At 46.0% G+C, this 16,843-nt stretch overlaps 1 protein-coding gene across 1 annotated transcript in view; it reads right to left on the bottom strand.

The window, feature by feature from the left end:
- The window catches only part of nek12 (NIMA-related kinase 12), a 38,981-nt gene that overhangs the window by 6,227 nt on the left and 15,911 nt on the right, over positions 1–16,843 (bottom strand). The window contains exons 2-3 of the mRNA XM_068047534.1: positions 5,575–6,768; positions 2,892–3,092 (exon numbers count right to left, since the gene is read on the bottom strand). Of these exons, the coding sequence (XP_067903635.1) occupies positions 2,892–3,092; positions 5,575–6,727 (1,354 nt within the window). The 5' untranslated portion in view covers positions 6,728–6,768. The remainder of the gene's footprint in view (positions 1–2,891; positions 3,093–5,574; positions 6,769–16,843) is intronic.

The following is a 16,843-nucleotide window of genomic DNA, read 5'->3' on the forward strand; positions in this document are numbered from 1 at the left end:
GTAGGTGGTAGGGAAATATAGGGACAGGTGGGGGTGTGGTAGGAGTATGGAATTAGTGTAGGATTAGTATAAATGGGTGGTTGATGGTCGGCACAGACTTGGTGGGCTGAAGGGCCTGTTTCAGTGCTGTATCACTAAACTAAACTAAACTAAAGAGGCTGCAGAGGAGATTCACCAGGATGTTGCCTGGGCTGGAGTATTTCAGCTATGAAGAGTGACTGGATAGGCTAGGGTTGGTTTCCTTAGAGCAGAGAAGGTTGAGGGGGGACATGATTGAGGTATACAAAATTATGAGGGGCATCGATAGGTTAGATATGAAGAAACCTTTTCCCTTAGTGAAGGGGTCAATAACCAGGGGGCATAGATTTAAGGTAAGGGGCGAGAGGTTTAGAAGGGATTTGAGGGAAACAAATTTCACCCAGAGGGTGGCTGGAATCTGGAACAGACTACCTGAAGAGGTGGTAGAGGCAGGAACCCTCACAACATTTAAGAAGTATTTAGATGAGCACTTGAAACGCCATAGCATACAAGGCTACAGGCCAAGTGCTGGAAAATGGGATTAGAATAGATAGGTGCTTGATGGCTGGCACAGACACAATGGGCCAAAGGGCCTGTTTCTGTGCTGCATAACTGTATGACTCTATGAGCAGGCTTGATGGGCCATATGGTCTACTTCTGCTCCTATTTTTTGTGTTCTTGTGTTCTTGGCTCTGTCCCTGCACATTTTCCCTCAATAAAATTCTAGATCTATTTCAAAGTTCACACAAGGCAGAATGTGTTTTGTGGGCTCAGATTTCTGCATCAGGTGGTATTTATATAGCATTGGGAGAAAGCAAGAGATAACATTAGCTGTATTTTTGGAAAAATGAGCCACAGATTTTTACACATAAATTCCAATTAACTTATGTAACCAGCCAAACAAAACATTCTCAATACAGGATAAGAGGGTGAACCTTTTGACCAATAATTTTTACAAGTACATAAGTACAATAGTTTTGACTGATCAAAAACCATCATTAAACGAAAATCTAATCAAAGATCCTGATAGCAGATCCTCTATAACACAGTGCCCAAGTGCAAGTTTTTTGAGTGAATATAATTTTGAGGCAAAACACTAGAAGTTGATATTGTTCACCCGTTCAAGGTTTACTTAAAGCAGACTCCTCAAACAAGAGAATTATTACTCAACAGTAGCAGAAAAAGTCTACCTGTGCGGTCTGTCAAATCTTCTCTAACCCTACATGCAAGCAAGCATTCTCATTCGTCTAAATCCGATCTATTGTGCATTCTCTGCCCCAACCTCCTTTTTCTGCCCATTTAATCATTAGTGACAGAGTCTTCAGCACCCATACAGCAGCATTTTGGAATTGCCTAAATCTTTTCATCTTGTTATTGCTTACCCAATCTGCAAAATGGATCTCCTTGGCCTACTTTCACAGTCACCTCCCCTAACTTCTCCCCCATTTGCTTAGCATCCATTGTTCTTTCTTATAAATTACTTTGAAGCATTTTGTTAGTGAAAGGTGCTAGATAACTGTATGTCTTTTAAATATATTAATTAGATTAAAATCTCCTTTCCATGTGAAAGTATGAAGTATTCCTGGAAATATACCTCCCACAATCAAATAACTTTCTGCTCTCCTATATAAAAGTGCAGTGTAATTAGCACAACTTTCACAAGAATACTCTGTACCCAAAATATAGTTCAGGAAGTTTTGTAGCCTTTCACAAATAGTTTTGAGTACCTTGGACACAATTACATAAAGTATGTAGATTTGTCCCAATACAACTCTCAGAACCTATAAAGCAAAATGGTGTACAATTCAGGGCAGTAGACAGTGCTGCTAATTTAAACATATTTAGCAGACTTCTATTGCACTTTAGATAATCCTCCCATTCCAAAAGAATAATCACACTAAAACACAAGAAGTCAATGATCTCAAGTTCTAAATAGATTAAACATTTTTTTTAATTTTCTACCTTCTTATCCCGGCTTTTGTGGGATTACATATGCACAGCTGATAACGCTACTTCACCCAAGTGTCCATCTTACGTGCATAAGTCTAGTCAGGCTATTCAACTGTGGAATACATCCTGTCCTCACCCAATTTTCATATACTCATATTTAGCAGCGGGATTCACAGAGTAGCAATTAGGAGTGGAAATCCCTAGCGGCAGTGGGTAATTGTAGCCTTAACTGCTGGCTCAACTGAGATCAGCCAACTCAGTTCAGGCCGAGCACAGAATCTACGACCTTCTGGTTTGTATAGTTCAGTACCACATAATGCTGAGGAAATAAATAGTCTTAAATTGATTTGATTGCATAGTGAGTTGGACCATTAAAGTGCCACATCATGACATAATAAGATCCATCTTTTCAAACATGACTACTCAAACTGCAGGTCCCCAACTCAATTGTGCAATCACAAGAAGGACCAAGTATAGGCCAGGGAGAGAAGGTGAATTGGAGGGTCAGGCGCCTCCTGTTGCTCATTTACAACTTTTAGGACCAACGGGAGTATGGTAAGGTAGGTCTCCAGTCTGTCCTCTCAGCTGGTTAGTATATCACAAGGAGTCTCAAAGGAGAAAATAATTAGGGTGACTTTAAATAAGCTCACAAACTTTGAAGATTAATATTGACTGAATGTTGCTATAAAGTATTTGTTCTGTTTCTCAATCAACTTAACCCAGGAGAGAAAAAAATCAGAAGTTACTCTGGAATTCCCATTACATAAATGTGTATCTTTTAACTCTCAACATTCTAATGCAGTCTTATAAAGTAATGATATAACAGCCCATGTACTAATTGGTAGATAGGAGGACAATAAGCCAGAATCCATGCATTGTCTCTTCCATTGCAGAATATTTGAATGTTTCATATGCCTTCCTACCTATACACCTCTCTCGCAGAGTCTTAATGGTAGTGGACAGGTTGACAGCAGCTTCTTCTTGACTGTCTCTTTCCTCTCGAAATGCCTCATTATTCGCCTCAAGTTCCATGGCAGAGCGAGCGTTACATACTATCTCTGCAACATCGTCCTCCCCCTCCTCAAAATCATCAGGGTATTCTATAAAGTCCACCTCATCAGTGGCTACCAATCATAAACATAAACAAAGTTCAGAACAGGTAATATATACTTAGTTGCAAGTCATTCATACACTCTTGGGACTCACAACTCACACCTTCTATTATACTGTACAGTGTCATCTTAATGGTCAGTGGCTACAGAACTACTAAATAGTATATGTTTTAAAATGGTGCACCTATCTCACGTACCTCTATGCACACATACAGAAGGGGTTTGTATTTACATGGCACAAATGCTGTTTATAGAGTTTGCAGATGCTTAAAGATAGAACTAGCTGACCAGATTATTTTAGTACCCATATCGCTGTCCCCAGCCAAGGAGTGCATGATAACCTGTGAAGGGAACACTGAGAAGTTGTTGGGGAAAAACTGCTTCAATTTCAATTTACCTGAACAATGGATGAATAGTAGGATAGTGTCTTCCCTGCCAGTGTTCTTGTCCATTAGTGCCTATACATGCAATATGGTGCACTGAAGGAGCTTTTTCCCCAGAGGATACGAACATACGAATTAGGATCAGAAGTAGTCCATTCTGCCCCTTGAGCCTGCTTCACCATTCAATAAGCTCTTTTTCATTAATTACTCCTCCTGCTCCCAATAGATTGTTCCACTGATGTCACCATTGGTGAATCTCAGGCAAACCTGTTTGGCTGTTCAATCCAAGTGGAACCATTTATACAAAGAGAGGGAGTGACATTATTGTAGCAATGAAACATAAAGTAGAAAATTCTGATGAAGCAGAATGGTGACATAGTATGCTGGAAGTACAATGCATTGAACATGGAGTGGCTGCATGTGATAATGTACCTTCAATGCATGACCTCAACAGTTCAACCATTCAGAGGCCAAGTATTATCCCCACCACATGCTGAGACATCAGCTATAGAACAACATTTTTATCATTTGGGGAAAGTATGACAACTTCAAAGAAATAACTTGGGCTGAATGTTATTACCACGCCGCACATCATGGCAGCGTGCTTTGAACTTGAAGGCCTTCACACACGGAAGCGCCACCGCTGAGCCCCTGCGATATTTCACATGGGGGCTCATTTAAATGGAGAGGGCGGAGCAGCCACCCACGATCCCGATGACATAGAGGGGGCAGCCGCTGCGTCCCCGGCAACAGCATCTGGCGCCACTGTGCAGGAGCCATTTTTAAAGGGCTGCAAGCTCTTAGGAGAAATTTTAATATTTAAAGTTATATTGTGCAGCATTATGAATAAAAAATGCAATAAATACTGGAGACCTTCTCCCACCCCCACCCCCCCCAATGTTTGTTTAAGGGGCATTATCATCAAAGGGAACTTTATTCCCAGCCCACACATTCCCCCCCCACCGAACCTCTTAACATTTGCCCTTCAACCCCTTCTCACCATCCCCACAGCCAATAAGATGTGTCATTCCCACTCTCCCCCACTCCCTGTCCCGCCCTGATAATTTCAGTCCTCCCCCCTCCCCACCGGTGTCTTGCCTCAGAAGTCCAAATGGAGTTCTGAAGGCGCGCGAGTTGCAGCCGCGGCCTATAATATCAGCGTGGGAAGGCCACCGGGACCAGGTAGATTCATCTGCATATTTATTTATCTAATTTTAATATTTAATTGACAGCCCCGCTGCCAAGCAGCTGGCGGGGGGGGGGGCCGCACCAAGGCCTCGCCGCCACTTGAAAATGATGCGGGGCCTTCTTGGCGTCAGGCGTCATGGCAGGCCACTCCCGCAAGTATTTTACGGGCCCCCCCGCCACGACCCCCGATGTCGAGGGGATAGCAGAATTCAGCCCCTTGTGTCTTATCACATTGTTCATAAATGTCCCAAAGCTCTTCACATAAGAATTGTCCAGTTGCTGTCATGTGGATAAAAGCAGCAGCCATATTTCACTTAACAAGATCCCACAAATAGTAATGAGGTGAACCAACAATTTATATATTTATTTGATGCTGTTGGTTAAGGGATCAATATTAGCCAGAACACCAAGAGACTGTAAATAAAATTACAGAAGTGTAGATTCTTGATTTTTAACAAGACATTAGGTATTACAATGCAGACGATTTCAGTAGCATTGTCACTAGGATTTCAGTCAAGCATGATGGTGTGAAATGTTCAAATTAAGTGTGGACATAATATGAAATTATACAACAGTGTTTTTAAGAGTTTATCCTTCCAAACTTCGGTTGTGTCAGAGACAATATTTAATTATTTCTAACTGAGCAAGTGTTACATAGATGTGATTTGTTTTTATAACACAATGGCGAAGTATTGGTGAGATACAGATTTCTCACTAATGATTGGTGTGGTGAAAATGATCAGAGATGGTGAATTAAGAATATTACCAAGAAATATATTGGATCAATATTAAAAAGTACTGGTAATATTTGCTTTGGCATACTGGTAACAATATGCTAAAAATACCTAGCGACAACACTGGAAGTAAAGTTACATTGGGGATTAAACAAAAAGTATTAAAATTAATTCTAAATACTAAGCTACCTTCTGTCTCTTCAGAGGTTTCAACACTTGAAGGTGGTAATGATATTTCATCCTCTGCATGCTCCTCTACTGAGGACAAACTATCCTGATCAAAGTCGTCAGAGTAATTGCATTTATCTTCTTCATCACTGGGCCCCATATTTTCGCACACCTCTGAAATCATCTCCTCTACATTTTTATCAGCAAGGCAATGTGAAGCTGAGACTGCTTTGATGTTCCTAGCACACAACTCCTCTTCACAGAGATCCAGAGGCTCATGGAGGTCACCAGTAATCTCATCACTCTCCTTTGCCAAGTGCAGATGCTTCACAGAATGATATTTTGTAAGCTGCAATTCCTGATCTCTAATGAAGAGCTTGAGGTGTTCTTGGACATAAGGTATTTTGAGGATAGTGCTGGCACTAGGCCTTTCTTCAGGGCATTTGTTGAGAATGTTTTTGATCAAATCATGCAGGTTTTCAGAGTAGCTCTTGGGTACACAGGCATATTCTCCCTTTACAATTTTATAAAATAAGCTTAAGAGGTTCCTTGCATGAAAGGCAGGTTCCAAAGCACAAAGTTCAAATAAAAGGCAACCAATTGCCCAGATATCAGACTTGGAGCTGTAGGGGATATCTTGACAGAGTTCAGGGCTCAAATAGCATGGTGTGCCAACACAGGTATTTGCCATATCCAAAGTGTGTGCCATTACCTTCGAAATTCCAAAATCCCCAAGTTTAACTGTGCCTTTCTTTGTAAGAAAGACATTGGATGTTTTAATATCTCGATGAAGTATCCTCAGGGAGTGAATGTACTGAATGGCCATAACTAACTGAACAAACCACCGCATAATATCATCCTCAGCAAAGGACCCCTTCTCTTTTTTAGACTGGATTAAGTCATCCAAGGTGCCACCATCGCAATAATCTTGTACAATAAATACATACTCTTCTTGTTCAATGAAGTACTCATGACAAGTGACAATGTGAGGGTGCTTGAGTCCGGTCAAAATAGTTGCTTCCTGCATAACAGCTTCTTTGGTTCTAGTCTTGAGTGAGGAATCAATCTTTATTCTTTTGACAGCATACAACTTTTTTGTTTCTAAGTTATTCATTAAGTGGACGTCTGCACTTGCACCCCTTCCTATTGTCATGACTTTCTCATACTTCTCCATGTTACTTTGTTCAGTTACAACTGAGAGGTCTCAGGTTTGCGCTATATATGCACATAAAGACAGAGAACAAAATATGTCATTTCTGATCAATTTGCACAACCAGACAGTGAAGAAACAGTAATTTATATGACCCTTAATTAATAATTACTTGTCAGTTAGTTGGCAAGAATTATTTCGTGGCAGACCAACAGTGAAGTGGCATTGAACTGCTGGGCAGAGACTAAAATTTGTGATCCTCCACATGTAAGTTACTAATGTTTATTAAAAGTCTGATTGGTCAATACTCTTTTGTGGGTAGAGGAGAAGGAAAGCAATTTTCAATCTTTACATATTCATCATCTCAATAAGTACTACAAAATTATGAATAATTTCCTCTATTGAAAGCAAAAAAATATTTATACTAAGGAGCAAATTGCTTAGTATTCATCACAACATATCTCCCAATCAGATACAAGGGCAGAGGCAATGAAAGTTGCAAAATGGAAATAGGTAAGCTTAGTGATGGAAAGAATCTAAGGTCTGAAACTCAAGTTGGTGGAGCAGAACAATAAGGATGGCAATAGTCTGCTTCAGCCTGTGACAGTGGTCAGGGAAGAATGGCAATAGTCTGCTTCAGCCTGTGACAGTGGTCAGGGAAGAATGGCAATAGTTTGCTTCAGCCTGTGACTGGTCAGGGAAGGATGGCAATAGTCTGCTTCAGCCTGTGACTGGTCAGGGAAGGATGGCAATAGTCTGCTTCAGCCTGTGACTGGTCAGGGAAGGATGGCAATAGTCTGCTTCAGCCTGTGACTGGTCAGGAAAGAATGGAAATAGTCTACTTCAGCCTGACTGGTCAGGAAAGGATGGCAATAGTCTGGTTCAGCCTGTGACAGTGGTCAGGAAAGGGATGGCAATAGTCTGCTTCAGCCTGTGACAGTGGTCAGGAAAGGATGGCAATAGTCTGCTTCAGCAAATGACAGTGGTCAGGAAAGGGAAGGCAATAGTCTGCTTCAGCCTGTGACAGTGGTCAGGGAAGGATGGCAATAGTCTGTTTCAGCCTGTGACAGCGGTCAGGAAAGGATGGCAATAGTCTGCTTCAGCCTGTGATAGTGGTCAGGAAAGTATGGCAATAGTCTGCTTCAGTCTATGACAGTGGTCAGTGAAGGATGGCAACAGTTTGCTTCAGCCTGTGACAGTGGACAGGAAAAGTATGGCAATAGTCTGCTTCAGTCTGTGACAGTGGTCAGTGAAAGATGGCAACAGTCTGCTTCAGCCTGTGACAGTGGACAGGAAAGGATGGCAATAGTCTGCTTCAGCCTGAGACAGTGGTTACGAAAGGGATGGCAATAGTTTGCTTCAGCCTGTGACAGTGGACAGGAAAAGGATGGCAATAGTCTGCTTCAGCAAGTGACAGTGGTCAGGAAAGGATGGCAATAGTCTGCTTCAGCCTGTGGCAGTGGTCAGGAAAGGATGGCAATAGTCTGCTTCAGCCTGTGGCAGCGGTCAGGAAAGGATGGCAATAGTCTGCTTCAGCCTGAGACAGTGGTTACGAAAGGGATGGCAATAGTTTGCTTCAGCCTGTGACAGTGATCAGGAAAGGATGGCAATAGTCTGCTTCAGCCTGTGGCAGTGGTCAGGAAAGGATGGCAATAGTCTGCTTCAGCCTGAGACAGTGGTTACGAAAGGGATGGAAATAGTCTGCTTCAGCCTGTGACAGTGGACAGGAAAAGGATGGCAATAGTCTGCTTCAGCCTGTGGCAGTGGTCAGGAAAGGATGGCAATAGTCTGCTTCAGCCTGTGACAGTGGTCAGGGAAGGATGGTAATAGTCTGCTTCAGCCTGTGACAGTGGTCAGGAAAGGATGGCAATAGTCTGCTTCAGCAAGTGACAGTGGTCAGGAAAGGGATGGCAATAGTCTGCTTCAGTCTGACAGTGGTCAGGGAAGGATGGTAACAGTCTGCTTCAGTCTGTGACAGTGGTCAGGGAAGGATGGTAATAGACTGCTTCAGCAAGTGACAGTGGTCAGGGAAGGATGGCAATAGTCTGCTTCAGCCTGTGACAGTGGTCAGGGAAGGATGGTAATAGTCTGCTTCAGCCTGTGACAGTGGTCAGGGAAGGATGGCAATAGTCTGCTTCAGCAAGTGACAGTGGTCAGGAAAGGGATGGCAATAGTCTGCTTCAGCCTGTGACAGTGGTCAGGGAAGGATGGCAATAGTCTGCTTCAGCCTGTGACAGTCAGGAAAGGATGGCAATAGTCTGCTTCAGCAAGTGACAGTGATCAGGGAAGGATGGCAATAGTCTGTTTCAGCCTGTGACAGCGGTCAGGAAAGGATGGCAATAGTCTGCTTCAGCCTGTGACAGTGATCAGGGAAGGATGGTAATAGTCTGCTTCAGCCTGTGACAGTGGTCAGGGAAGGATGGCAATAGTCTGCTTCAGCCTGTGACAGTGGTCAGGTAAGGATGGTAATAGTCTGCTTCAGCCTGAGACAGTGGTTACGAAAGGGATGGCAATAGTTTGCTTCAGCCTGTGACAGTGGACAGGACAAGGATGGTAATAGTCTGCTTCAGCCTGTGACTGGTCAGGGAAGGATGGCAATAGTCTGCTTCAGCCTGAGACAGTGGTTACGAAAGGGATGGCAATAGTTTGCTTCAGCCTGTGACAGTGGACAGGACAAGGATGGTAATAGTCTGCTTCAGCCTGTGACTGGTCAGGGAAGGATGGAAATACTCTGCTTCAGCCTGTGACAGTGGTCAGGAAAGGATGGAAATAGTCTGCTTCAGCCTGTGAAATTGGACAGGAAAAGGATGGCAATAGTCTGCTTCAGCAAGTGACAGTGGTCAGGAAAGGGATGGCAATAGTCTGCTTCAGCAAGTGACAGTGGACAGGAAAGGGAAGGCAAGAGTCTGCTTCAGCCTGTGACAGTGGTCAGGGAAGGATGGCAATAGTCTGCTTCAGCCTGTGACAGTGGTCAGGGAAGGATGGCAATAGTCTGTTTCAGCCTGTGACAGTGGTCAGGGAAGGGTGGCAATAGTCTGCTTCAGTCTGTGACAGCGGTCAGGGAAGGATGGCAATAGTCTGCTTCAGCCTGTGACAGCAGTCAGGGAAGGATGGCAATAGTCTGCTTCAGCCTGTGACAGTGGTCAGGGAAGGATGGCAATAGTCTGCTTCAGCCTGTGACAGTGGTCAGGGAAGGATGGCAATAGTCTGCTTCAGCCTGTGACAGTGGTCAGGGAAGGATGGCAATAGCCTGCTTCAGCCTGTGACAGTGGTCAGGGAAGGATGGCAATAGTCTGTTTCAGCCTGTGACAGTGGTCAGGAAAGGGATGGCAATAGTCTGTTTCAGCCTGTGACAGTGATCATGAAAGGATGGCAATAGCCTGCTTCAGCCTGACAGTGGTCAGGGAAGGGATGGCAATAGTCCGTTTCAGCCTATGACAGTGTTCAGGAAAGGATGGCAATAGTCTGCTTCAGCCTGTGACAGTGATCAGGAAAGGATGGCAATAGTCTGCTTCAGCCTGTGACAGTGATCAGGAAAGGGATGGCAATAGTCTGCTTCAGCCTGTGACAGTCAGGAAAGGATGGCAATAGTCTGCTTCAGCAAGTGACAGTGATCAGGGAAGGATGGCAATAGTCTGTTTCAGCCTGTGACAGCGGTCAGGAAAGGATGGCAATAGTCTGCTTCAGCCTGTGACAGTGATCAGGGAAGGATGGTAATAGTCTGCTTCAGCCTGTGACAGTGGTCAGGGAAGGATGGCAATAGTCTGCTTCAGCCTGTGACAGTGGTCAGGGAAGGATGGTAATAGTCTGCTTCAGCCTGAGACAGTGGTTACGAAAGGGATGGCAATAGTTTGCTTCAGCCTGTGACAGTGGACAGGACAAGGATGGTAATAGTCTGCTTCAGCCTGAGACAGTGGTCAGGAAAGGATGGAAATATACTGCTTCAGCCTGTGACAGTGGTCAGGAAAGGATGGAAATAGTCTGCTTCAGCCTGAGACAGTGGTTACGAAAGGGATGGCAATAGTTTGCTTCAGCCTGTGACATTGGACAGGAAAAGGATGGCAATAGTCTGCTTCAGCAAGTGACCGTGGTCAGGAAAGGGATGGCAAGAGTCTGCTTCAGCCTGTGACAGTGGTCAGGAAAGGATGGCAATAGTCTGCTTCAGCCTGTGACAGCGGTCAGGGAAGGATGGCAATAGTCTGCTTCAGCCTGTGACAGCGGTCAGGGAAGGATGGCAATAGTCTGCTTCAGCCTGTGACAGTGGTCAGGGAAGGATGGCAATAGTCTGCTTCAGCCTGTGACAGTGGTCAGGGAAGGATGGCAATAGTCTGCTTCAGCCTGTGACAGTGGTCAGGGAAGGATGGCAATAGCCTGCTTCAGCCTGTGACAGTGGTCAGGGAAGGATGGCAATAGTCTGCTTCAGCCTGTGACAGTGGTCAGGGAAGGATGGCAATAGTCTGTTTCAGCCTGTGACAGTGGTCAGGAAAGGGATGGCAATAGTCTGCTTCAGCCTGTGACAGTAGTCAGGGAAGGGATGGCAATAGCCTGTTTCAGCCTATGACAGTGTTCAGGAAAGGATGGCAATAGTCTGCTTCAGCCTGTGACAGTGATCATGAAAGGATGGCAATAGCCTGCTTCAGCCTGACAGTGGTCAGGAAAGGATGGCAATAGTCTGCTTCAGCCTGTGACAGTGATCAGGAAAGGATGGCAATAGTCTGCTTCAGTCTGTGACGGTGATCAGGAAAAGATGGCAACAGTCTGGTTCAGCCTGTGACAGTGATCAGGAAAGGATGGCAATAGTCTGCTTCAGTCTGTGACAGTGATCAGGAAAGGATGGCAATAGTCTGCTTCAGCCTGTGACAGTGGTCAGGAAAGGATGGCAATAGTCTGGTTCAGCCGGTGACAGTGATCAGGAAAGGATGGCAATAGTCTGCTTCAGCAAGTGACAGTGGTCAGGAAATGGATGGCAATAGTCTGGTTCAGCCTGTGACAGTGATCAGGAAAGGATGGCAATAGTCTGGTTCAGCCTGTGACAGTGATCAGGAAAGGATGGCAATAGTCTGCTTCAGCCTGTGACAGTGGTCAGGAAAGGATGGCAATAGTCTGGTTCAGCCTGTGACAGTGATCAGGAAAGGATGGCAATAGTCTGCTTCAGTCTGTGACAGTGATCAGGAAAGGATGGCAATAGTCTGGTTCAGCCTGTGACAGTGGTCAGGAAAGGATGGCAATAGTCTGGTTCAGCCTGTGACAGTGATCAGGAAAGGATGGCAATAGTCTGCTTCAGCCTGTGACAGTGGTCAGGAAATGGATGGCAATAGTCTGCTTCAGCCTGTGACAGTGGTCAGGAAAGGATGGCAATAGTCTGGTTCAGCCTGTGACAGTGATCAGGAAAGGATGGCAATAGTCTGGTTCAGCCTGTGACAGTGATCAGGAAAGGATGGCAATAGTCTGCTTCAGTCTGTGACAGTGATCAGGAAAGGATGGCAATAGTCTGGTTCAGCCTGTGACAGTAGTCAGGAAAGGATGGCAATAGTCTGGTTCAGCCTGTGACAGTGATCAGGAAAGGATGGCAATAGTCTGCTTCAGCCTGTGACAGTGGTCAGGAAATGGATGGCAATAGTCTGCTTCAGCCTGTGACAGTGGTCAGGAAAGGATGGCAATAGTCTGGTTCAGCCTGTGACAGTGATCAGGAAAGGATGGCAATAGTCTGCTTCAGTCTGTGACAGTGATCAGGAAAGGATGGCAATAGTCTGCTTCAGCCTGTGACAGTGGTCAGGAAAGGATGGCAATAGTCTGCTTCAGTCTGTGACAGTGGTCAGGAAAGGATGGCAATAGTCTGCTTCAGTCTGTGACAGTGGTCAGGAAAGGATGGCAATAGTCTGCTTCAGCAAGTGACAGTGGTCAGGAAAGGGATGGCAATAGTCTGCTTCAGCCTGTGACAGTGGTCAGGGAAGGATGGTAATAGTCTGCTTCAGCCTGTGACAGTGGTCAGGAAATGGATGGCAATAGTCTGCTTCAGCCTGTGACAGTGGTCAGGAAAGGATGGCAATAGTCTGCTTCAGCCTGTGACAGTGGTCAGGAAATGGATGGCAATAGTCTGCTTCAGCCTGTGACAGTGGTCAGGAAAGGATGGCAATAGTCTGGTTCAGCCTGTGACAGTGGTCAGGAAAGGATGGCAATAGTCTGCTTCAGTCTGTGACAGTGGTCAGGAAAGGATGGCAATAGTCTGCTTCAGCAAGTGACAGTGGTCAGGAAAGGGATGGCAATAGTCTGCTTCAGTCTGTGACAGTGGTCAGGGAAGGATGGTAATAGTCTGCTTCAGCAAGTGACAGTGGTCAGGGAAGGATGGCAATAGTCTGCTTCAGCCTGTGACAGTGGTCAGGGAAGGATGGCAATAGTCTGCTTCAGCCTGTGACAGTGGTCAGGGAAGGATGGCAATAGTCTGCTTCAGCCTGTGACAGTCAGGAAAGGATGGCAATAGTCTGCTTCAGCAAGTGACAGTGGTCAGGAAAGAGATGGCAATAGTCTGCTTCAGCCTGTGACAGTGGTCAGGAAAGGGATGGCAATAGTCTGCTTCAGCCTGTGACAGTCAGGAAAGGATGGCAATAGTCTGCTTCAGCAAGTGACAGTGGTCAGGAAAGGGATGGCAATAGTCTGCTTCAGCCTGTGACAGTCACGAAATGATGGCAATAGTCTGCTTCAGTCTGTGACAGTGATCAGGAAAGGATGGCAATAGTCTGGTTCAGCCTGTGACAGTGGTCAGGAAAGGATGGCAACAGTCTGCTTCAGCCTGTGACAGTGGTCAGGAAATGGATGGCAATAGTCTGCTTCAGCCTGTGACAGTGGTCAGGAAAGGATGGCAATAGTCTGGTTCAGCCTGTGACAGTGATCAGGAAAGGATGGCAATAGTCTGCTTCAGTCTGTGACAGTGATCAGGAAAGGATGGCAATAGTCTGCTTCAGCCTGTGACAGTGATCAGGAAAGGATGGCAATAGTCTGCTTCAGCCTGTGACATTGGTCAGGAAATGGATGGCAATAGTCTGCTTCAGCCTGTGACAGTGGTCAGGAAAGGATGGCAATAGTCTGGTTCAGCCTGTGACAGTGATCAGGAAAGGATGGCAATAGTCTGCTTCAGTCTGTGACAGTGATCAGGAAAGGATGGCAATAGTCTGCTTCAGCCTGTGACAGTGATCAGGAAAGGATGGCAATAGTCTGCTTCAGCCTGTGACAGTGGTCAGGAAAGGATGGCAATAGTCTGCTTCAGTCTGTGACAGTGGTCAGGAAAGGATGGCAATAGTCTGCTTCAGCCTGTGACAGTGGTCAGGAAAGGATGGCAATACTCTGCTTCAGTCTGTGACAGTGGTCAGGAAAGGATGGCAATAGTCTGCTTCAGTCTGTGACAGTGGTCAGGAAAGGATGGCAATAGTCTGCTTCAGCAAGTGACAGTGGTCAGGAAAGGGATGGCAATAGTCTGCTTCAGCCTGTGACAGTGGTCAGGGAAGGATGGTAATAGTCTGCTTCAGCCTGTGACAGTGGTCAGGAAATGGATGGCAATAGTCTGCTTCAGCCTGTGACAGTGATCAGGAAAGGATGGCAATAGTCTGCTTCAGTCTGTGACAGTGGTCAGGAAAGGATGGCAATAGTCTGCTTCAGCAAGTGACAGTGGTCAGGAAAGGGATGGCAATAGTCTGCTTCAGTCTGTGACAGTGGTCAGGGAAGGATGGTAATAGTCTGCTTCAGTCTGTGACAGTGGTCAGGGAAGGATGGTAATAGTCTGCTTCAGTCTGTGACAGTGGTCAGGGAAGGATGGTAATAGTCTGCTTCAGCAAGTGACAGTGGTCAGGGAAGGATGGTAATAGTCTGCTTCAGCCTGTGACAGTGGTCAGGGAAGGATGGCAATAGTCTGCTTCAGCCTGTGACAGTGGTCAGGGAAGGATGGCAATAGTCTGCTTCAGCCTGTGACAGTCAGGAAAGGATGGCAATAGTCTGCTTCAGCAAGTGACAGTGGTCAGGAAAGGGATGGCAATAGTCTGCTTCAGCCTGTGACGTCAGGAAAGGATGGCAATAGACTGCTTCAGCAAGTGACAGTGGTCAGGAAAGGGATGGCAATAGTCTGCTTCAGCCTGTGACAGTCAGGAAAGGATGGCAATAGTCTGCTTCAGCAAGTGACAGTGATCAGGGAAGGATGGCAATAGTCTGTTTCAGCCTGTGACAGCGGTCAGGAAAGGATGGCAATAGTCTGCTTCAGCCTGTGACAGTGGTCAGGGAAGGATGGTAATAGTCTGCTTCAGCCTGTGACATTGGTCAGGGAAGGATGGCAATAGTCTGCTTCAGCCTGTGACAGTGGTCAGGGGAGGATGGTAATAGTCTGCTTCAGCCTGAGACAGTGGTTACGAAAGGGATGGCAATAGTTTGCTTCAGTCTGTGACAGTGGACAGGACAAGGATGGTAATAGTCTGCTTCAGCCTGAGACAGTGGTCAGGAAAGGATGGAAATAGTCTGCTTCAGCCTGAGACAGTGGTTACGAAAGGGATGGCAATAGTTTGCTTCAGCCTGTGACAGTGGACAGGAAAAGGATGGCAATAGTCTGCTTCAGCAAGTGACAGTGGTCAGGAAAGGGATGGCAAGAGTCTGCTTCAGCCTGTGACAGTGGTCAGGGAAGGATGGCAATAGTCTGCTTCAGCCTGTGACAGTGGTCAGGGAAGGATGGCAATAGTCTGCTTCAGTCTGTGACAGCGGTCAGGGAAGGATGGCAATAGTCTGCTTCAGCCTGTGACAGCAGTCAGGGAAGGATGGCAAGAGTCTGCTTCAGCCTGTGACAGTGGTCAGGGAAGGATGGCAATAGTCTGCTTCAGCCTGTGACAGCAGTCAGGGAAGGATGGCAATAGTCTGCTTCAGCCTGTGACAGTGGTCAGGGAACGATGGCAATAGCCTGCTTCAGCCTGTGACAGTGGTCAGGGAAGGATGGCAATAGTCTGCTTCAGCCTGTGACAGTGGTCAGGGAAGGATGGCAATAGTCTGTTTCAGCCTGTGACAGTGGTCAGGAAAGGGATGGCAATAGTCTGCTTCAGCCTGTGACAGTAGTCAGGGAAGGGATGGCAATAGCCTGTTTCAGCCTATGACAGTGTTCAGGAAAGGATGGCAATAGTCTGCTTCAGCCTGTGACAGTGATCATGAAAGGATGGCAATAGCCTGCTTCAGCCTGACAGTGGTCAGGGAAGGGATGGCAATAGTCCGTTTCAGCCTATGACAGTGTTCAGGAAAGGATGGCAATAGTCTGCTTCAGCCTGTGACAGTGATCAGGAAAGGATGGCAATAGTCTGCTTCAGCCTGTGACAGTGATCAGGAAAGGATGGCAACAGTCTGCTTCAGTCTGTGACAGTGATCAGGAAAAGATGGCAACAGTCTGCTTCAGCCTGTGACAGTGATCAGGAACGGATGGCAATAGTCTGCTTCAGTCTGCGACAGTGACCAGGAAAGGATGGCAATAGTCTGCTTCAGCCTGTGACAGTGGTCAGGAAAGGATGGCAATAGTCTGGTTCAGCCTGTGACAGTGATCAGGAAAGGATGGCAATAGTCTGCTTCAGCCTGTGACAGTGGTCAGGAAAGGATGGCAATAGTCTGCTTCAGTCTGTGACAGTGATCAGGAAAGGATGGCAATAGTCTGCTTCAGTCTGTGACAGTGATCAGGAAAAGATGGCAACAGTCTGGCTCAGCCTGTGACAGTGATCAGGAAAGGATGGCAATAGTCTGCTTCAGTCTGTGACAGTGATCAGGAAAGGATGGCAATAGTCTGCTTCAGCCTGTGACAGTGGTCAGGAAAGGATGGCAATAGTCTGGTTCAGCCTGTGACAGTGATCAGGAAAGGATGGCAATAGTCTGCTTCAGCCTGTGACAGTGGTCAGGAAAGGATGGCAATAGTCTGCTTCAGTCTGTGACAGTGATCAGGAAAGGATGGCAATAGTCTGCTTCAGTCTGTGACAGTGATCAGGAAAAGATGGCAACAGTCTGGTTCAGCCTGTGACAGTGATCAGGAAAGGATGGCAATAGTCTGCTTCAGTCTGTGACAGTGATCAGGAAAGGATGGCAATAGTCTGCTTCAGTCTGTGACAGTGGTTAGGAAAGGATGGCAATAGTCTG

Source organism: Heterodontus francisci, chromosome 15, assembly GCF_036365525.1.
Source record: "Heterodontus francisci isolate sHetFra1 chromosome 15, sHetFra1.hap1, whole genome shotgun sequence".
In the NCBI taxonomy this organism is placed as follows: domain Eukaryota; kingdom Metazoa; phylum Chordata; class Chondrichthyes; order Heterodontiformes; family Heterodontidae; genus Heterodontus; species Heterodontus francisci.